This window comes from Mauremys reevesii, linkage group 1, assembly GCF_016161935.1.
Source record: "Mauremys reevesii isolate NIE-2019 linkage group 1, ASM1616193v1, whole genome shotgun sequence".
Classification (NCBI taxonomy): Eukaryota; Metazoa; Chordata; order Testudines; family Geoemydidae; genus Mauremys; species Mauremys reevesii.
In genome coordinates, this window is record NC_052623.1 from 118,115,097 (window position 1) to 118,138,553 (window position 23,457).

The 23,457-nt window shown below is 42.9% G+C and overlaps 1 protein-coding gene across 1 annotated transcript; it reads right to left on the reverse strand.

The window, feature by feature from the left end:
• Positions 1–406: 406 nt before the first annotated feature.
• On the reverse strand, positions 407–18,408 carry C1H2orf49 (chromosome 1 C2orf49 homolog). The gene is made up of 4 exons (XM_039518339.1): positions 18,215–18,408; positions 16,436–16,602; positions 11,005–11,374; positions 407–2,006 (listed from the first exon to the last, which is right to left on the reverse strand). Exons 1-4 carry the CDS (start codon positions 18,308–18,310, stop codon positions 1,950–1,952), a joined length of 690 nt encoding a protein of 229 aa, XP_039374273.1. The 5' UTR covers positions 18,311–18,408; the 3' UTR covers positions 407–1,949.
• Between the last annotated feature and the right edge of the window lie 5,049 nt (positions 18,409–23,457).

Consider the following 23,457-nt stretch of genomic DNA (forward strand, 5'->3'; position numbering starts at 1 on the left):
CGGTTACCTTCAATGCAAGGTTTGGACTGCCAGAATCCTGAAGCATTTGTTGGCAAGGCAGGTGTGTCAAGCTGGTACGTCAGGGAGCTGAAACATAGCTCAGCAGCAGCAAAGCTCACTCTTCCTGAGGCAGAGTGGTAACATGGTGGCTCACAATTCTGGTTGTCCTGAGTAAGATATCACAATAATTGTTGTGACAGGTGTTCTAAAATTAAATTAGGTTTATGGGATGATTTAGTATAAGAGGTGTAACATTTACCAAAATTACAACTGCAATATTGCAAACACTTATGCACATACTTAACTTTAGGAAGTAGTCTCAGTGACTTTGAGTACACTTCAACATCACTATTTCAACTGAACAGGTTTAATTACATTACAAAATAGATCCACATTACTGAAAAGATTACTTTTAATTCAGTTTATTTAAATAGGATAAAACTACTTAAAAGACCACTCTTTACATACAAAATGTACATTAACATGTGAAACTTTTCTGTACTGAAGTGTAAAACCTGCACACAGGTTTTAGTGTTTAGTAAAAGGAGACGAACACACAGTATTTAAAAAACACACATCATTCTTACTATTTTACAGCATTCAGAAGTGCCTTTGATTCCACAATAATGAATGGGAAACTCCTGTCTCAGCCATATCCAACGTAGACTTCTGTTCATATTTTCAATACATATACATTTTGAAAAATCCTAAGTAAGCTTTCAGATCGCTGCTGACAGCATTTTCAAATGGCTCAAAGCCAGAAAAAGGATTTTCTTCATGTTTAAATTAAGTGGTGAAATATGGGAGGAACACAGATTTAATATTAGTTTTTGCATATAGAAGCTTTACTACTTACCATATACACCCAAAGTAGGTGCAGGATCAGGTCCATTTAACCACCAAAATCAATAGTTTTGCCATTGATTTTAATAGACATAGGACTAGATCCAGTGTGTTATACCACACAAGTAATGATCCAAATGAAATCCACTGGGATTCAAAGAAAAGCCAACCATCTTATTTTAAAACTGTCACAGGTTGGAAAGAGGCTAGACATTGTTAAGAGTATACTATTCTAACTCAGTGCAGTGATTGTTGCCTCTTTACATGTTGATGAGAGGAGAGAGCTGGCCCACATTCTAGGATTTCCCACTTTATTTTAACAAGCATTATTATAACTGGGATAACAATAGAAACTTACTGCACGCACGCATACAGATGTGTGTGTATAAGAGCATTGCACTAATCCATTCATTATTTTTCCTTAGATTCATACTGAAAATAGGTTCTAATGTGCTTCCATGTAATTTTTTTATCTCAAATGACTATAGAAGCTTCAATTTGAAGCAAGGATGTTATATAGTTCATCTGCTATTACTAACTTAACCTGTATTTTAAATACAAATACAAGTCTGTAGTTTTGTTCTGTATAACAAAAATATTTTTTTCTCTAGAATAAAATCTGTCAATGGGATGATTTTATACTATATTGTTTAACTATCTTCTGAAACCCAAACAGGGTTTGGATGCAAAATCTTTCATACAACCTGGAACTACAAGAATTGTGTTGGGTATTTAGCCAGGACATGACCTACTGAACTGAATTTAGCTGTATAGCATAAAATATGAACATTTTTAAGCCCACAAAGGTGTTTTGTAGAGACACGTAGGAGATGAACTACAGTATACTTGAAAATTCAAAAGCAGGGTTTTTTTAGTATCTCGTATGACCACCACCTTTGGAAGGGTCTCAATGCACTCTCAATGCAAGAAGGTAGACACTTTTAAGGTGATTGGTGAGACTATAATTCCAGCTTTATATTAGGGAGCTTTCAAATTTAAAAACACTTCACAACAATGTGAATCCCTGTATAGTTTAAAGAGAAAAGTACTTCAGCTGTTCTGAACTACAGGAATGATATATTTACATTTCCAGGACCCCCACTAATTCATGGCCATGTTACATGCTGGATTTTCTTCTTTGCTTCTGTAGGTTTTAGATCATTCTGGAACAGAAGAAAGTATACAACTAATATTAGATGTGCTGCACTAGACAATATTTAGTAATTATTGTACAATATCCAGAGGGGGTTAGCTGAGCATTTTAGCACTATATGCCTCATTATAGTAACTTCCTGATGCCATCTTCTGGAGGAAGTTAAAATGTCAGGCTTACCCAGAAAGTAAACAGGAAGCAGGAGAACTATAAAGGCTGATAATCTAACCGCTTGAAAACTCATCCATTTTTTGTTGTGGTGAGCAGGTTTACCAAAAGTATTCCTCTCACTAGGAAAACATGAGTAATTTAGAAATACATCCACGTAAGAACTTTCAACTAAAAGTCTGTTTTAAAGCAAGTACAGGAATATATTCTACTCTTAAAAATTAAATAATTAAATCTAATTTTTAAAAATTAAAGAATCTTAAAAATGCTGCTCTGTTCTAAAAACAAATTAAAAGATTACCTGCGTAAAACTGCTGAAAAATTACAACTAGAGAAAAAGGTATTTCTTCACACTACCACGTATAAATGAGGAACCCATTGCTTAGGCCTCTGTGTGCACTTACAAATTTAAAAAATAAGTTCATAAGAATTGGCAGCAAACAGACAACCTCCAAATCAATCTCCAACAGTCATCAAAAATAAGAAGGAACTACGAAACAGTCTCCAGTTGGTTAGACAGGCAAATGCCTGGATAAACAGATGAACTTTGCACCATACCCTGAAAGTCAAACCAGCTCTGGCAGACCAAATAGGGGAGCAGGATCCAGACTCAAGTACAGTTCAACACAGATGCTGACACCAAACTTTGAGAGTGCAAATCTGGGTATTGTGAGCAGCAATTGAGCTAATCTCAGACACTTGGAAGTTGCAAAGAGAGATGATCTTTAAGGTAATCAGGACACAGACCAGATACTTTACAAATTAACACCAACATCATGAGTGGTTCTTAAAAGCAAGTAGCAGCGTGCCTGAAATGGCAAGCGCCAATATGCAAGAAGTCTGCTGGGTTTCGTACTAGTGGAACGACGTGCCACTTTAAGTCTCAACAAGGACCAATGTTAAAACTGTTTTGCTAGTTTAATGCTGCACAGTAACAGTCCCAACAGCAGTGTGTCTCGTATGATGAAGATTCTTTACCACCTTATTCTGTACATCGGGGTCGGCAACCTATGGCACGCATGCCAAAGATGGCACGTGAGCTGATTATTGATGGCACGCGGCGTGGGCTGAGCCGCTCAGCCCGCCACTGCTCTGGGGTTTCCACTGCCGGCTCCTGACAGCTGAGGTCCCACCGTCAGTCCTACTCAGTGCCCACTGCTGGCCTGGGTGAAGGAACCCCAGGCCGGCAGCGGGCTAAGACCCCAGGTGGCAGGAGCCGGCGGCCAAAACCCCAGAGCAGGGGCGGGCTGAGCCCCTCAGCCCGCGGCTGCTCTGGGGCTCCCACTGCTGGCCCCTTGCCAGCCGGGGTCCCACCGCCAGTCCTACTCACCTTGCTTCTGGTTGGAGTTCCACTACAGGCCCCCTGCCAGATAGGGTCCAGGCCTCCGACCCTGCTCAGCCCTGTCAGCTGCCAGCTCCACTCACCTCAGCTGCTGATCTGGGGTTCCAGGAGCTGACCTCCTGCCAACAGGGGTCTGGATCTCCAGCCTTGTTCAGCCTGCTTTCCGGCCTGGAGTCCCAGCAAGCCACCTTGGGCTCTACTCCTGGCCTTGGATCACTGCTCTGCAGCCTCTCATCTGTGGCCCACTGTCCCCAGCCTGGGACAATGAGGGTTGCACATGAGGCAAGAGGGGGTGCAGCTCAGCACCCCCATATTAAAATTGCTTATCTCAGACCACACTGCGTTTAACCTTGTGCCTGCCTTCTATTGCCATTTTTTCCCCCTACTGAGAGCTGAAGGGAATATTTAACAAAATGGCAGCTCCTAAGAAAGCGAAGCTAGATGTCTGATCATTTCAGCCTGCTTGGACAGACGCATTTGGATTTATTGAAAAGAAGGGCCGTGCTATTTGTGCTTTCCGTTATGAAAGTGTTGTTTGTCGCACATCAAGTGCGAAACAACATTTTGAAACGAAGCACGAGAAAGCCTCTCTTGATGAAGCAGACAAGACTGAATCAAAAAGGCAGTAGCAGCCTATGAGAAGCCAAGCAGTGTTTTTAAAAGCTTAAGTATAAGTAAAAATCAAGCTACAGAAGGAAGTTACAAGACTGCACAGTGCATTGCAAAAAACGGAAAGCCGTTTACAGATGGGGAATATATAAAAAGTTTCTCAGCAGTTCGGAGATTTTGTTCAATGATTTGCCAAATAAAGATATTATCATATCTAGAATAAAAGAACTGCCCATCTCTGCCAGAACAGTTGAGACACGCATAAGTGAAATGGCAGAAAACATTACGGAAAAGCAGACAATTTCATTGAAAGACACAGCAGTGTTTAGTGTTGCAGTTGATGAGAGCGTGGATATAAATGACAATCCACATTTGGCAGTTGTTGCAAGTTATTGTGCTGCCGATGAAATCCAAGAGGAACTTTGTTACCTAAAACTCCTGCATGGCACAAAGGCGGAGGATATATAGAAAGTTTTGTAAACCATTTTGAAGAACGAAGAGTTGACAATCAGAAAAATATTGTGTGACAATAGATGGTACTCCTGCCATGGTTGGAAAACAGAAGGGATTTGTAAAGTTACTTGAAGATCAAATTGGCTGTCCGATAGTCAAATTTCACTGCATCATCCATCAAGAAAACCTGTGTGCTAAAATTTCTAATTCAGAGCTTAATAATGTGATGAATACAGTCGTGCGAATGGTGAATTTCCTTGTTGCTCAATCTGCTTTGACTCACAGACAATAAGCACTGTCCATCTCTTCTAGCAGTGCTTGAAATGACATCCCACTTCACAGCAACATTTGGTTGATAAGTTGTGGCAAGGTTTTGGTGCACTTTGTTAACTGTTTTGATGTAATCAAGGCCTTTTTGTCAGAAAAAAGAACAAAACTACCCCGGACTGGATGATAACAAATGGCTGTGTAAGCTCACGTTTCTAACTGATATCACCACTCATCTAAACGAACTCAACTTCTGTCTCCAAGGTCCAAGGCAAACAGTTCTGGATCTTTATGAAGCCTGGAAAGCATTTGTTGTGAAACTAGCAGTTTTTTCCAGGGATATTCAAACTTCTACTTTCTGCTACTTCCAACTCATAAAAGAGCTATCGACATGTTGCACTGTCAATGTTGATGAGATTGGAAAGTACATGCAAGAACTGAAATCAGAATTTTCTGACAGATTTCAAGATTTCCAGCGATTTGGCCCAATGCTCTCTTTTCTAATTAAACCTAAAAGTTCAACGAAAGCAACTTGGATTTGTCTGTTTTTCAGTGGATGGATGTTGAAGATTTTGAAATGCAGCTCGTTGAGTTAAAAAGCTCAGAATTGTGGACATCCAAGTTTGTGGATCTGCATAGTGCACTTGAAGCTACCAAGAGAGATCATGGGGCCTCTATTCTGACCTGCTGGACGTCTCTGCCAGTGAAATTTAACTGTTTGAAGAAAATTGCGTTTACAATGCTTTCAGCATTTGGATCCATGTACCTGTGTGAACAGGTATTTTCACACGTGAAATCTGTCCTCTGTCCCTCTCGGAGCTGGTTAACAACTGATCACTCAGAAGCCTGTGGGCAGCTTAAAGTATCCAAATACGTGCCAGACATTGGAAAAAAACTCAGCAAGGAAAAAGCAAGGGCAAGGATCACACTAAACTGATAAGAGCTGTATTTTAATTTAATTTTAAATAAAGCTTCTGAAACATTTTGAAAACCTTGTTTACACTACATATAACAGTAGCTTGGTTATATATTATAGACTTATAGAGAGACCTTCTAAAAAACATTAAAATGTATTACTGGCATGCGAAGCCTTAAATTAGAGTGTATAAATGAAGACTTGGCACATCACTTCTGAAAGGTTGCCGACACCTGCTGTACATGGTTTTCTTTAATTATGGTAAAAGTCTGCTCATGACCAACAACCTGTGCACCAAATTTCAGCAAAATAGGAAGTCACTTATTCTAACAGAAAATACACCCCTCTTAAAATGATCAATTAAGATATCTTCCATTTATATACAATCCTTCAAATATGCACACAGGAATCACTTCCCGTACAACCAACACTACAAAAGAGTTTAGGACAGGAAGTAAACAACAGTATTACCAAATTAAAATTGGAAGAGGAATTTGGGCTGTATAGACAGAATGTGGTCATTCAGGGACCAAGCAACATTAACTCCTATTTTATACTTTTCTTCTAGAAACTCTGAAGCCATTGATTAATTAATAGTAATGTTCATTAAACCATTTGCTCATTCATTACAGCCTGATTCAGTAAGATACTTAAACGTATATCTAACTTTAAGCATGAGTACTCACACTGATGTCTCATGTTTAAATTTAAGCACATGCTTAACTACCTTGCTAAACTGGGGCCTAAATTATTTTTGTTAACAGACTACAAAATAATCTAAGATGCAGTAAAGATTTTGATTTCAAGAATGTCAACGGTAATCAACTCTGAACATGAAGGTATTTAAATTAGGGCTGCCAAGTGATTTAAAAAAAAATCATGATTAATCACACTGTTTAACAATAGAATACCATTTAAATATTTTTGGATGTTTTCTACATTTTCAAATATATTGATTTCAACTACAACACAGAACACACAGTGCACAATGCTCACTTCATATGTATTTTTTATTACAAATATTTGTGCTATAAAAACAAAAGAAATATTTTTCAATTCACCTCATACAAGCACTGTAATAAAATGTCTATCATGAAAGTTGAACTTACAAATGTAGAATTTATGTACAAAAATAACTGCATTCAAAAATAAAACAATGGAAAACTTCAGAGCCTACAAGTTCACTCCATCCTACTTGTTCAGTCACTCAGATAAACAAGTTTGTTTACCTTTGCAGGAGATAATGCTGGCCGCTTCTTGTTTACAATGTCACCTGAAAGTGAGAACAGGTGTTCACATGGCACTGTTGTAGCCAACATTGCAAGATATTTACGTGCCAGGTGCACTAAAGATTCATATGTCCCTTCATGCTTCAACCATTCTAGAGGACATGCATCCATGCTAACGAGGGGTTCTGCTCAGTAATGATTGAAAGCAGAGCAGACCGACACATGCTCACTTTCATCATCTGAGTCAGATGCCACCAGAAGAAGGTTGATTTTCTTTTTTGGTGGTTCGTTTCCTGCAATTTCCACATCAGTGTTTTGGTCTTTTAAGACTTCTGAAAGCATGCTCCATACCTCCTCCCTCTCAGATTTTGGAAGGCACTTCAGATTCTTAAGCCTTGGTTTGAGTACTGTAGCTATCTTTAGAAATCTCATACTGGTACCCTCTTTATGTTCGGTCAAATCTGCAGTGAAAGTGTGTGTTGGGTCATCATCCAAGACTGCTGTAACATTAAATATATGGTAGAATGCAGGTAAATTAGAGCAAGAGACATACTATTCTCCCCCAAGGAGTTCAGTCATACATTTAATTAATGCTTATTTAAAAAAAAAAAAAAAAAGTGCCATCAGCATGGAAGCATGTCCTCTGGAATGGTGGCCAAAGCATGAAGAGGCACTCAAATGTTTAGCATATCTTGCAAGGTTGGCTACAAAAGTGCCATGCGAATGCCTGTTCTCACTTTCAGGTGAATTGTACATAAGAAGCTGGCAGCATTCTCTCCCTTGTTTGTCTTAGTGATTGGCTGAACAAGAAGTAGGACCGAGTGGACTTGCAGGCTCTGAGATTTTGATTCTGAATGCAGTTATGTAACCAAAACTTACAAATGTAGATTTTTATTTTTATTTGCACTTCCATGATAAAGAGATTACATTACCGTATTATATAAGGTGAACTGAAAAATACTATTTTTTTGTTTATCATTTTTTCAGTGCAAATATTTGTAATAAAAATATTATAAAGTGAGCACTGTACACTTTGTATTCTGTGTTGTAATTGAAATAATACATTTGAAAATGTAGAAAAACATCCAAAAATATTTAATACATTTCAATTAGTATTCTATTGTTTAACAGTGCAATTAAAACGGCAATTAATTTATTTGAGTTAATCATGTGAATTAGCTGCAATTAATGGAAAGCTCTATTAAATATTTAATAGGTCAACAAAACCATTACCACACAGCACCTCTGTGCTGTGAGCCAAACAAATTCCAAAACCATTTAAGTTTGGACATGGGCAGTATCTAAAAGATCTCTAAAGAACACTGCAGTAGTTTAGTGATGTTTTCAGTAGGTGGTACTCTTCCTGCTGGGTCAGTATTGATCTAGTGCTTCAGCCTGGCTTTGAAGTGTTGCTGGAAGAGCTGCCTTTGAGATTAAAAACATACAAATGAGCACCGGAGCACTCAAATTCCATGGCATTTTCATCAGAAATCAACTTCCCCATCGGTAAAATGGAGATACCCTATTCTATTTGGCCTCCCTTGAGAAAGATATTTTAGATAAGTGGATGAAAATTGCTATAAGGCTAGGTCTATGTCTGAGTTGGAGGTGAGATTCTCAGCACAAGGAGACAGTCACGCTAACTCTGAATGACTTAACACACTAAAAATACAATGTAGCCACAGCAGCGTCAGAGACTACAGGCACGTACTTGGGGCAACTAGCCCCTCTCACTCAGCTACATTCTGTTTTTAGCACGCTGGCTCAATCAGAGCTAATGTATGTCTCCTCGAGCTGGGACTCACACACATATCCCTAAGAGATATGCATTATTTAAGAGTAGAAAAGTGGATTCCTGAGAACATTTTAATTCAGTAATTACAGTCTGCCTACCTAAATTCCTTCTGCAGTTCTAATCTGAGATTTTTTTTTCCCATTCCTTCCCTGAACTCCCATGAAACATAGCCATTTCACTCAAATGTAGCCACGTTACAGTGTTAAGTCTTTGCTGTCAGCCAATATCCCTGTATGTTGGCCCTTATCTCAAAGGATTTAAATTAGGTTCTTTTGGGATAAAAGTTACATAAGCTATACCTACCTCACAGGAATGCTCTAAGAAATAGATGTAAAGTACTCTTTTCATTCTAGCTTCTGCCCTTTGTGCTCCACTGCACCAGTTCTCAAAGATTCTAATGATCTCTTTTCGGTCAATGGTTAGAACCAGCACTCCATCCTCCTCTACCTGTTGGCTACCTTCAGCACTGTTTCCTATGCTTATCTTCTCAAGATCTTGCCCTCCCTCAGTTCTTGGGACTCAATCTCTCTCCTTCAGTGTGTCATTTGGAGGATCCTCCTTATCCACCCTCAAATTTTCTGTGGGGGTTTCACAGGGTCCCATCCGTGGTCCCTTCCTCTTCTACCTTTATACCTTGCCCTTGGGGTAATCTTATTTGTATACAAATTCAACTAGCATCTATCTCTATGCTTACAACTCTCAAATCTGCCCCCCACCACCTGGTCCAAATTTAAGTTCTTGGTCTTTTCCTTCTCAAACCCTCCTGCCATCCTCCTCCTCAATCACTGTGGACAATACCACCCTCTTCCCCTGTCACTCAACCCTTGTAACCTGGGTATTACCTTGAGCATTCCCTTCTCTAGGTCCTCACATCTTGCCAATTCTTACTGCATAACATCTCTAAAAATATAGCCTCTTTTCCCTCCACACAGCTATAACTTTCATCCAGATCCTCAACAATGTGTGTCTTGATTCCTGCAACATCCTTTTCTCCAGCCTTGAGTGGCCTTTTCTCTTGCCCCACTCATAGCCGCTCAAAATGCTGCTGCAAAGATCACTTCCTCAGCTTGTCACTTAAAACCTCTCTTTGTACCACTGCACTGGGTCCTACTTCTCCAGTGCACCAAACATGAAAGTGAAGACATGTAGTTCAAGATCCTTCACACCCTGTTCCCCAACCTACCTATCATCTCTCATACGCTATCGCAATGCTAACTCCTGCCTCTGCTCTGCCAATGACACCAGCCTTGATTGCCCACTTAAGTTTTCAAGCACCTTCGTGCTGCTCCTCATGCACGAGGAGCTCACCATCATCATCCATAAAACCACCTCATTGTACTCCTTCAAATCCCTTCTTCTTTACTGTGATGCTGTTACCCCGGAATTGAGGGGTATGTTACGCCAGAATTTGATCAAACTAATTGCAGCCATACTGTGTGCATTCAGTCACCATGAATTAATAAAATAGAACACCACATAGTTAAGGGTTAATTTGGACAAGGAAGGCTTTTGAGAGAAGGTCAAATACTAGCTGCAGGCTTGCAGTTTCTGCTAATCAGAATAGGAGGAGGGGAGAAAAGATTCAACAAATTATAAGACTGAAAGAAAATAAGTGAATGGAGACTTTGAGCTTGGGTGCCTTTGATATAGAAGTTTATTATGGCTAAGATTGCTAGGAACGTTTTGATGATAACTAGTTGACTGAAATTAGAAGAAGTAATGACCCATTGGGGGCCGATATGAGCTATGTGTTCTGAATTTAGTTATAAAAAGACTAGATAATAGAGTGTACTTTGGAGAAGTTTGCTGAAGCTATCCTGAGAGATTTTTTCCTGACACCATACTCCCCGGCAGGGAAGTGACCAGCCATTGCTGACCGGCTGCTAAATTACTCAATACCATCTCAGATTGTAGGTAATTATTTCGGATATCCTAAACCTATTGCTCGTGTGTGTGCACACATATCTAATAAACAGTAGTTTTAGATAAAAGCACACTTCCTTGTATCAATCTTTCATCAGACCGATTTATTCCTGAGACCACCTGGAGTGAAACAGTTAATCCACAACTTTGGATTCTGAAAACCTTGGGTAACAGTGCCTACAAAAGCTACTTGATAACAGTTAGACAGCTGATGTGCTCAGAGACCTACCTGCTCCTTCATATGCTCAAGGAAAAGATTTGCAAAAAAAAACACAAAAAACTATACAGTGGTGTGAACATACATACCGCTGATTCAGATTCTTCTTTTGGAGCTGCTCTCTTTAATTTCACAACAGCAGCTCCTGCTACAGGGGTCAAAGGTGGCAACTTCAGATTAGCCAATACGCTATTAGTCACCGGAACACTGTTCTGTTTAGCCTCATTCTTCCTAGTTTCCAGTTTAGCCTCCTGTGATAAACTGGAGGCTGAAATGTATGTTGAGGCGTTTGAAGGAACAGATGATCTCCTAAAAGTATCGGCAGTGATTCCAGCTGTAGGTGGTTTTAGGCGATCAGCAGCGCCGTTTTCTGTCTTTTTCACTTTTATACTTGTACTTGTTGAACTGCCATCAAATACAATTAGTGGCCGTTTCCGTAAGCCTTCCACAGTTGTAACACTGAAAATACAAAGTTTTAAAGTTCTCAGAAATACAAACTAGATTATCAAGAGTTCCGTTAGTAACTCAAGATATAAGCAATGTAAACAGACAATTCAAAAAATTCATCTAGCCCAACCTGGCAATATTTGTTAATGTAGTTTTCCTTAAACTGTTTTACTCATTACAATTTAAATTAAAGCAATTGCTTCAAAAATATCAAGCTAGCCAATTTAAACCCATTCCAAACAATACAACTGTCAAATTTAGCAGAGCCTTAATATTGTTGTTTACAGTTATTTTAGGATTCGACTGTATCAAAGCAGATAAATATTTTCCTTATATCTGGAATAAATTGTGAGGAGCTGTGAATTGCCTTCTTCATCTAAGATTCACTGGCAATTTGAAATTTTATAAAGATCACTGCTCCTAACATCTGCATTTGTTCATGATTCTTACGGTGAGAAAGCCCAAATGGGGGCTAGACAGAATAGTGAAAATATCCCCCCGCCCCCCAAATTTTGTTTTTAAAAAAATTCCTATTTCCGAAATAAGTTGTTCCTGAGACAAAATAGTGGGTCTACTTTTTTTTTTTTTTTTTTTTAATTTCTCATGCTTTTCAGTCTACTTGCAATCAGGTCAGGCTAATTAAATATTTTATTTCTAAACAGAGGAACACTGTAAAATTGTGTAGGTCCAAAAAATAATTCAAAAGGCAAACAAACAGCCTAAGTGGCAAAAAAGTTAACATATAATTTTAATATAACTATCCTTTTACCCATACTGAAGTAAGGACTAAAAGAATTCTAAACCTCAGGGACATGGATAAGACACAATCACCAGGAAACCTGAATAGCTATAAATTAATGAATAGATTGTAATGTCAACCATTCAGTTTGCTGATTTTTCATTTGTGACAATACTTTAGATTTGTGATGTATTTCATAGAAGTTGTTCAAATAAAGTGTTACTTTATAACATAAGTACCACTGAGGTGGCTATACATATGAGTGGTTCAGATATACATGGTTATTTAAATGTCAATAAATCAATATACTTTACATATTTAAGACTATACATGTTTAATAACCAGGTCATGACACCAATCTGATTCAATTACAACATCATTAGAACAGCCACTAAACATGGAGTTGCTGATAGCCTTTAAATGCAAAAATAAAAGAAATTCCAGAGATCTGCTGGATGATAATACTTACCAATGTTTCTTTAAAAATGAAAGGAACAATAGTTGAAGAGTGCACATGTATCCATGCTCACAGGACAACATTAACTGACAGTGCATCAAAGCTGGCGATCAGGTTTGCCTTTTATTATACAGCAACTGTGTTTAATGAATTCATTAATTTAACACTTAAATGAGCAAAATACTTAGAGCCTAATAAAAGCAACCTACACACACACAAATCAAGTGAGTTAATCTCTACCACTCACTTTGGATTTTTCCTTACAATTTTTATTCCCCACAACAGCACCCTAATCTTGAATGCACTCCATAATACTTATCTTCAATGTCCACTCCCAATAAACCACTATATAAAGCTATATTATCTGTTTCAGTCTCTTTCCTAAAGATGTAGCAGATATTCCTTAGTTAAGGATTGCTCTTTAAATACTCCATGTTGTGGATACTGACACTCAGGAGCTACATATATGTTTAGGTAGGATATTTGGTATTTACTATTGTGGGGATCACTCATATTGTATTTTTAAGGAGCAAAAGCACCTTTGTTATCATAAATGACAGTGATCTCTTATAAATAACATATTCCTAAGGAAGCCACCAAAGCAGGAATTTCTTCTGGGCAATCAGGGAACTCTCTGTTTCTGCAGAATTTCAGTTTTCATTCAAAAACAATTCAATTTGTAATCTTTAAAGTTGTGAAGATTACCTGCTGAATGTGAACAAAATGCAAACCGATGTAGTGTTGTCTTCCTGAGCCTAAAGACAGATATCCTGAAACAGAGAGGTATAAACTGTCTAAGACCCAACTCCAAGCCGCAGCACGCAGTCTAGACAGTTGTGCTGTGCTGTGGGGATTTCTTCAAGGTCTGGCAGGATGAGGCAAGAATCCTTCACTCCAAGCTCCACAGCAGGCAAGCTACTCTTTGGCAGCAACTCAGCTTTATCACTGAAGCAGCTTCCATACTGTGTTACGGGGTATAGCTGGTAGATTCATCCCCCACACTCACAAAACCCTTCTTCCCAGCAACACTCAGGCAGTCTGGTGGAGTTGAACTCTACAGCACACAGAGGATGGTTATGAGGCTCCCCAAATTCTGCTCCCTCTCATAACCATATTGGATCTACTAAAAGGTCATCAACAGCCATGGAGGAGAGGACAGTATACATTCCTAAAAGGTGTGCGAACTACTTTGATTCATCTCACTAGGGTGTTACAATAACTGAAGTTTCTCTATGTCCATTTTAGTTTTACTTACCAAAACTGCTCTAAGTCTAGAACTTTCAAAAGCCTTCAGCAGCCTGTCTCCTACCCTCTCCACACTGTGTACATCATGAATGCTGGCAGTAAAAAGATAACCCAATAAAATACTAGCCAGACAAAATTATTTTTTTAAGCGTTGAACATGAACAGCAGATTGATTACTGAAAAGTTGCCTAATAATGGCTAATCCAGGGGTTGGCAAACTTTTTGGGCTGAGGGCCACATCTGGATAGGGAAATTGTATGCCGGGCCAGGAGGTTGAGGTGCATAAGGGAGTGCAGGGTGTGGGTGCAGTGTGCAGGAAGGGACTCAGGGCAAGGGATTGGGGCAGAGGAGGGGTGCAGGGTTTACGACAGGGCTCAGGGCAGGGGGTTGGAGTACAGGAGTGCAAGAGGGGGCTCAGAGCAGGGGAACAGGAGGGGTGCAGAGTGTGGGAGGGGACTCAGGGCAGGGGGTTGTGGTGCAGGGTGCAGCAGGGAGCTCAGAGCAGGGGGTTGGGGTGCAGGAGGAGTACGAGGTGCAGGCAGGGCGCTTAGGGCAGGGAGTTGGAGGGCGGGGTGCAGGAGGAGTTCAGGCTCCGGCTCCAGCCTGGTGCCACTTACCTAAAGCGTCTCCAGGGTAGCTATGGTGCGCACCGGGGCCAGGGCAGGCTCCCTGAATGCCTGCCCTTTCCTCAGCCCCGTTCTAGGAAGCGCAGTGGCCCCTGGGGGAGGTGGGTGGAGGACTCCGCATGCGCTGCCCTTACCGCGCCTCCAGGGACCTCCCCTGAAGCTCCCATTGGTTCCCCGTTCCCGGCCAATGGGAGCTGCGGGGGGCGGTGCCTGGAGGCATGGAGCCCTCTTCCCCCTCGCCCAGGGGCCCCAGGGAAGTGGTGCCAGATGCTTCTGCAGAGCAGCGCGGGGCCCATAGCACCACAGGGGGCAATCCCGCAGGCCAGATGCAAAGCCCTCAGGGGCCGGATCCGGCCCGTGGGCCATAGTTTGCCCACCCCTGGGCTAATCAGTAGGAAGCACTTAAATAGTAAGTGGCACTTTCAACATACAATATATTAAACACCAATAAAATAATCTTAACAATGTAACCCTTACAAAAAACACAGAGTGGCTGTTTAAATGGGCCTATTTCTATTCTTTGGTCTCCATATATTCATTACTTTTTATTATAAAATGTGTTTAAGTATAAACAAGTTTTATTTGTACCATCATAATTATTTCTAATGTGCAAACTCAAACTCTGCTCAAGTACGAGAGCTATATGTAGTGGTAAAATTGGGTACAGGAATTCTTAAGAAACGTAGGTTTTTTGGTGTGCTCATCTGCATGCCTGTACCAAAAACTCAATTCCTGTTCAGCTATTTCAAAACACTGCTGCTATATGAGATCAGTTATTGCATGCTTATGTCTGCTCACTGGCTGAAGTACTTTGGAGTGCATAAATACAGTCAGACAGCTAGATGTATTCATAAAGAAACTATCTAATGCACTCACATAAAGCCGTCAGAAACTGAGGCTCTGAACCTTTAATGTGAAGCAGAGGGAAACCTGATAAAAATCACACAGATTTGGAATGGATATAGAGATCTTCCCATGAACATCACATTACAGAATTAGGACCATAGTGTGGAAATGAAATATAAATAAAATAAAGTTTTCAGACCACTTTATTTTCTGATCCAAGTTGAGTTTAAGGCCTTATATGAGAGAAGAGCCATTTAACTCAAAAAGTGGTCTTGAATTACCGGTAGGTACAACAAACACACTTTTGTTGCAGACTGGTGCCTAAGCCCCTTACTTAATTCCTAGCACACGAGCAAGCATAAATTACTATGGCCTGGTCTACTGTTTAAAAATTTGGTCAACACAGCTATATTAGTCAGATGGTATGAAAAATCCACACCCCTAACTGGTGTAACTATGTTGAACTAACCCCCAATGTAGATGAAGCTACATCAATGAAAGAATGCTTCTGTCAACATAACTACCATTGTTTAGGGAAGTGGTATTCCTATGCTGATGGAAAGACCCCTTCCATCAACGCTGCACCAACACTACAGGGTTATGCCAGCATAGCTACGGCAAGGTATCTACACGAATATAGTCTCTGTAAAGTAGACATAACTGACTGAGTGTGAATGATATAGGGTAACTATATTATGCCTTGATGTTGATTTTTGAGACATGTTAATAGTAACTAACTACAATTAGTAATAGTAATGTTACTTTTAACAATTACAAGTAATAATAGTAACAGTTGTTACTATTAACAATGACAAGTGCTAAGCTTTTCATCTCTTGTCTTTCTCTGTCTGTAAAATGAGGATAATGTTGTTTACGTCCTTTGCAAGGTGCTTTGAGATCTACTGATGAAAAGCACTGTATAAGAACTAGGTATTATCATCATCAGCGTTCTACTGCTACAATTGAACTTCTTCCCCTTCTGGGTCACCATTATGGTAATACATTCTGATATCTCACACAGCATCCCCTGCAAGTACTAGCAACATGTACAAAAACTGTAATTTACACATTTTATGAAGTGAGTAGAAAAAGATCAACCTAATTATGTTTTCCAAAATGTGCCAATGGCTATCCAGGAGTTACAAGCACAATTTAATTACCTTTTACGATCATTTTTTGTTTCATTTAGCTCCCTTTTCTTTTCCATCATTTTCCCCCATCTACTTTTGGGTAAGTCCCGCTGAGGCAATGGTATGGCATGTTGAACATAGAGATTAGTGAGGCCATCTTTGTCGATCTTTGCATTATTTTCAACTAGTATGTTCTTCTGTAGGAAAAGGAACATAGCCACTATTAACAGGAGAAACTTTCAGACGCAAATAACTTTAATGGCACTTCATTTTTTCAACAGTTAATTTAGCATAACTAACATTTTAAACAAGTAATAAAATGGGTGATTTACAGAACATTGCAGATCATCAATACATACATGCGTGAAACTCCATGCAGGTTTAAGGATGTACCTGCATAGACTCAACAGAAGGATCACTGCCCTTGTTAGTTCATCTTAAAAACATGGATTTAAATAATTCTCAGAGCACATTCTAGTTAAAATATTTTGCATTGAGTTGAAATTATGAGGATTTCTCAAAAGGTATCAAGTCAACCTTGTAATGGGTTTGCAACCTTATCTGCAGAGAAGCTACTACCTCTTCATAAAAATCACACACAGGTGGTCTTTTGAGTCCCTAGATCTGGAGTCCTGATTCCCCAGCTCCCAAAACACAAGCTTCTACCACCTGAGCAGAAGGCAGATCTTCATTAGCTATCTATAGTCAAATACTGATTTTCTAAGATGCAACCAATCAAAGGCAGGTCTTCACTACCCGCCGCATCAGTGAGTAGAGATCGATCTATCGGGGATCGATTTATCGCGTCTCATCTAGACGGGGATAAATCAATCCCCAAACAGGCTCCTCGTCTACTCCTGAACTCCAGCTCACGAGAGGCAGAAGCGGAGTCGATGGGGGAGTAGCAGTGGTCGAATCACCACCTCACGGCCAGGTAAGTCAACCTAAGATACGATGACTTCAGCTACGCTATTTGCGTATCTTAGGTCAACCCCGCTCCTTCCCCCAGTGTAGACCAGGGCCAAGAGAAGGAAATATACCCTCCCAGGCATATGGGCCTTGAACCTGTAAACCTTTATGTCTGTAACTCTATACGTGAGAGCACATTAAAATTCAAGGTAACTACTCACACGGGTAAGATTTAACAAGTTAAGGATAACAGTACTAAATTCTATTTCCAGTTAAACTGATGATGAATAACAGTTCTCTGTTCTCAAGTAGAGCAGGAGGTGAGCTCAAACTGTCAGCAACAATGTATATTAATAAATGTATTTAAAGTTCTTTCGGATCAGGGCAATTTAAATAATGTAGGTTTACAATAACCCAACAGTTTGACGAATTCCCTTTTAACTTCGTGCAAACGTTCTTTTACTTTCTGGCAAATCGGCCAGCTTTCAAGGGGAACAAGTTTTCCAGCCGAAGCGACAAGGCGCTGCTAAAATAAAGCGTTATAATGGAAGCTGACTCTATCCAGCGCGGAGGAGGCCAGCGCCTCTCCAGACCCTGCCTGCTATTTGCAAGGGCCGTTTCACAGGGAAGCATCGACCCGCCTGACACGGGCTCTAACCGTCACGGGTACAACCCGAGCAGGGACCCGAGCTGGGTTACAGCAGCGACCTCCCCCCAGGGGCTGGCGCGCGGCCCCTCCGCCGGCCCCGAGCCCGGCTCAGGCTGGCGCGCGGCGCGACCCGGGCCGCGCGGGAAGGACTCACTGCCCGGGCAGGGCTCTTCCAACTCCGCTCTCCCGGCCCAGGGAGCCCAGGCGGTGCTCGCTGGGGCTTGGTGAGAGCCCCCCCCCCCCGGCCGCACCTGCTCCAGGGTGAGCCGCAGGAACTCCTGCGACAGCAGCTCCGGGTGCAGCAACAGGTCCGAGTCCATCCGCCCGCCTCCCCCCTGCGCCGCCATCTTCCCGCGCCGATCCCTTCCCACAATGCAGCAAGGAAGTGAGCCGGAAGTGACGCAATACGGACAGCGGGAAGGAACGTCAAGCCCCGCCCAGGCCGGCGCCGGGAGGCGCGTGAGTGAGCGTTACACGTTCCAAAAAAAAAGGCGACTTCAGCCGGGGGCGGGGCTGCGCACTCAGCTCGCCGGGCCTGCCTCTCGCGAGCGTTGCCGCAGTGCGCGAAGCGCCAGACCTGCCACCCCTCCTCTGCGCGCGGGGGGGCGAAGCGCGTGGGGCTGTTAGAGCCGCGCTCTACTGAGCTCGACCTGCGTCCCCCGCGGGGCAGCGGAGCAGTCATGGCTCTGCTGCCTTGTGGGGTTTGCTGGGGTGTTGTGCTGTCTGTAGCTGCTCACAGCATTAATGCCTTGCTGCAGCAGCAGCACATCCCCCCCGTGGGGCAGGAGCCTGCAAGGCGCTACCTACTTTAATTGCTAGCTAGTAGAGTATTTAAGCACATTCTGAATTTTAAGCAGAGAATCACAGAATCATACAAATGCAGCGCTGAAAGGGACTTAGTGATCACATTCAGCCCCCTGAGCAGAGTCGGGACAAAGTAAATCGAAGTTTCAGAGGGGTAGCTGTGTTAGTCTGTATCCACAAAAACAACGATGAGTCTGGTGGCACCTTAAAGACTAGCAGATTTATCTGAGCATAGGCTTCCGTGGGTAAAAAACCCACTTCTTCAGTAAGTGGGTCTGAAGAAGTGGGGTTTTTTACCTATGAAAGCTTATGCCCAAATAAATCTGTTAGTCTTTAAGGTGCCAGCGGACTCCTTGAAGTAAATCTAGACCATCGTTGACAGGTGTTTGTACAATCTGTTCTTAAAATTGTCCAATGAAGGGGATTCCGCAACCTCCCTTTGAAGCCTATTTCAATGCTCAACTATCATTACAATCAGGGCCGTCTTTACCCAAACACAAATTTCCTGGTGCCCTATGCAGCTGCTTGCTGCTCCAGCCCCTGCCCTGCCCCTTCCCCAGGCCCCCCGCCTCTTCGCCAGGGCCGGCTCCAGACTCCAGCGCACTGCCGCGCCAGCGGCATGTCGCCGGGAGGGTGGCACGTGGCTCTGGTGGACCTCCCGCAGGCATGCCTGCGGAGGGTCCGCTGGTCCCACGGCTCGGATGGACCTCCCGCAGGCATGCCTGCGGAGGGTCCGCTGGTCCCACGGCTCGGATGGACCTCCCGCAGGCATGCCTGTGGAGGGTCTGCTGGTCCCGCGGCTCGGGTGGACCTCCCGCAGGTCCCGCGGCTCCGGTGGACCTCCCGCAGGCATGCCTGCGGATGCTCCACCAGAGCCGCGGGACCAGCGGACCCTCCGCAGGCACGTCTGCAGGAGGTGCACCGGAGCTGCGGGACCGGCGACCGCCAGAGCGCCCCCCACGGCGTGCCGCCGTGCTTGGGGTGGCGAAATTGCTAGAGCAGCCCCTGCTCTTCGCGCCCCTGCACTGCCCCAGCCCCACCTCTTCCCACCCCTGAGGAGTGCAACAGGGTGGCGGGAAGTGCAGGGATCCGGCCCCAGCCAGACCCCACGCTAGCCCTGCCCAATGTAGCCCATGAAACTTATGCTCAATCTAATATAGTGAGGTTCACCAATCCCAAAGGATTGTGCACTTAGCCCCAGGCCAATATGAGTCTCAGTTCTTACCCAATAATTATGCTGATGCCAATACTTTAGAAACTAAAATTAAAGGTTTAATAATAAAAGGAAAGAATGAGAGTTGCAAATGGTTAAAAGATCAATATACATACCAATATGTGTCAAGTCCTCAGGACAGTTTCATAGTAAAGATGGAGAGGCTACTGATTTATAAAAGTCTTTCTGGATTCAGGTCCAAATCCAAAGGCAGCTTAGATGCAATGTCTGTTAAAGATTTTCCATGCATTTTCCAGGATATTCCAAATAATTATTTGGAAGAGCTCCATCTGATGACTTATACTTTCCCTGCTCAAAGCTTTAAGCAGACTAGAGATAGCAGGATCAGGCCCTTTATAGCACTCTAGCAAACTGAGAAGCCTCTTGTCAAAGCAGGACCAGGAAGAATAGGCAGTGCAGATTGTCTGTGGACTGTTGCTTTCAAGAGAATCTTCTATTTCCTATGCACACACAGGTAAACTAGTTGCATTCATTCACATAAGGCAATCAGTCAGTACTTCATTATAGCATAGATAGTTAAGCTGAAGACAACATAGATAATATTATTAGTTTCCTGTAGTATCTTACATATTCGATCTTAAGGTTAACAGAACCACGTGCATGCATAATATAATAGTATTAATATAAGGCAATTAAGACATGAAAGGGAATTAGCATCTACAAGCTAATCTGGTTACATTGTTAAACTTCTAACAAGATATAAGTAAACAGACAAATACACTTAGGGTACATCTATACTACCCGCCAGATCGGCAGGTAGTGTTCAATGTATCAAGGATCGATTTATCACGTCTCGTCTGGACTCGATAAATCGATCTGCTAATCGACGCCCGTAATCACCTCTGCAGAAAGAGTGAGCGGAGTTGACGGGGGAGCCGCGGCAGTCGACTCGCCACCATGAGGACAGCCAGGTAAGTCGAAGATACCTCGACTTCAGCTACGCGAATAGTGTAGCTGAAGTTGCGTATCTCAGTTTGAACGCCCCCCACTAGTGTAGCCCAGCCCTTAGCATCTACCCTTGATTTCTATTACTACAAATAAATGAGTTGACGATTGCTAGTCTAGTACATCTCTTCGAAATTCACACAAGTTGATTACATTTCAATGCCTTTTGTTAAATTGTTATGGATCATCCCCAGGTTGGCTGGTTTGTCAGTACACTAACCTAAATCTCCCTTGCTGCACATCACATTAATTCCTTCTTGTCCTACTTTCAGTGGACATGGACAACAGTTGATCACCAAACCTTTTATAATAACCTTTAGTATATCTGAAGATTGATATCAGATCTTCTCTCCGTCTTCTTTTTTCAAAACTAAACGTGCCCAGTTTTTTTACCATCACCTCATAGGTCAGGTTTTCTAAACTGTTGATCATTTTTGTTACTCTCCTCTATACTTTCCAGTTTGGCCATATTTTTCTTAAAGTGTGGAACCCAGAACTGGACACAGTACTCTAGCTGAGGCCTCACCAGTGCAGAGCAGAGCAGAGCAGGACAGTTACCTCACATGTCTTATACACACCCCAGAATTATCTTAGCCTTTTTGGCAACTGCATCACATTGTTGGCTCATATTCAATTTGTGATCCATTATAACTCCTTGATCCTTTTCAGAGTCATTCCATTGAAGTCAATGGCATTAGGCACATGCTTTACAGGATTAGGGCCAGACTGCTCAGCACCTTGTAAAATCAAGCTGGAAAGACATATTCTGAGACATGATGGAGGGACACTGGGTGATAAATGCTAGCCTACCATTCACCTTGGGTAACTATTTAATTTGAATTTAAAGTCATATTACAAACTACATAGGTACCACAGCAATAGGTATTTCTCTAATTCATTAAATTAAATAAGTACAACTCACACCTTCCCTTTTACAAAAGCATTCTATAAATGTGAAAATTCTCTCTGAGACAATGTGGGTGAGGTAATATCTTTTGTTGGACCAGTCATAGCAGCCAGTAGGGAAGAGGAAAAGCTACATTCCTCACAGCACCCTGCCCATGGGGTCAGGTGAGGCACGGGATATTGCGGGGATGGGGGGAAGAGCAGGGCACACAGGGCTACTGGGAGGTCACATAGACTGGGGTTCAGAAGGGCTAGTTGGGGGGACAGACTAGGCCAGAGGCTGAATGGGAGTGGGGGTGCAGGGCCACATGCAGATGGGGGGGTAAGGGGTGCAGGGCCATGGGGGCAGAAGTGGCTGAGTGGGGGTACAGGGTCATGTAGGGATGGGGAGAACCATGGGGGATGGCTGAATGGGGGTGCAGGAAGTCATGGGGACAGGGCAGCTGAGTGGGGGTGTAGGGACACATGGGGACAGAGCAAGATGTGCCTGACTGAATGGGAGAGGGTAGGGGTCAGCCAGGGTCTGTATGGGGGAGGCTCCTCAACTCTCTCAATATCCCTCCCCACCCCTAAACAAACCTGTTCCATACTTCTCCCACCTACAGCCAACAACCCTCCAGGTTCACACCCAGGCTGCTTCCCAGCACTTACTTTCCCCTCCCTCAGTTCCTCTATTACTCCCGACTCCCCCAAGCCTTTGCACTGCTTCTGAGGGATATGGGAAATACGTTACTGTACTGTAGTTTAAATTAATTATTACTCAGAATTCTGTATTCATATGCCTAATAAGTAATCTATTTGTCAAAAAACATTTCCTGAATTTTTTTGTTTCCTGTATTGTTACAGACATACTGTATATGCTCGATCATAAGTCAGTTCGTTTATAAGCTGACCCCCCCCAAGATGGATAAGTAAAAATGGAAATTTTTTATGACTCATTCATAAGCTGACCCTATAATTCAGGGGTCGGCAAACTTTGGCTCCTGGGCCATCAGGGTAAGCTGCTGGCGGGCCAAGACAGTTTGTTTACTTCAAGCGTTGGCAGGCACGGAGGTAAACTTAAGTAAACAAAGTGTCCTGGCCTGCCAGCCGCTTACCCTGACGGGCCGGGGCAGCAACTGGTGGGGAAATTTGGGGGGAGGGAGAGAAGCTGGGGGTCAGGGGAGTAACCCCTGTGACCAACCTCTACATGACCCCACCCCTAGCCCGGGACCCCCACACTCTCCCCATCTCATCCCTTCCCACCTTCGCTGGGGCGGGCCAGGTGATGATGTCTCTGGCCTGGCCAGAGCTGCTCCAGCAGACTGGGTGGCACGGCCACAGCCTGCTCCTGTGGGCGGGGCCAGGCAGCATGGCCACAGCGTACTCCGGATGGTGGGGCCAGGCGGCACGGCCGCAGCCTGCCAGCCCCAGAGCTGCAGCTGCTTTGGAGGCTGGGGGGAGAGCAGCAGAGAGATTCTGGCCTTGCCTCTTTCCTTCTGGCTCTGCTGGCTGTGCTGCCTCTCCTTGCCCCCTCTGTTGGGGGGGAGGGGCTGTGTCCCACCTCTCCCTCTCTATACCCCTTCATAAGCCGACCCCCTTCTCTGATGCTTCCCTTTTTTACTT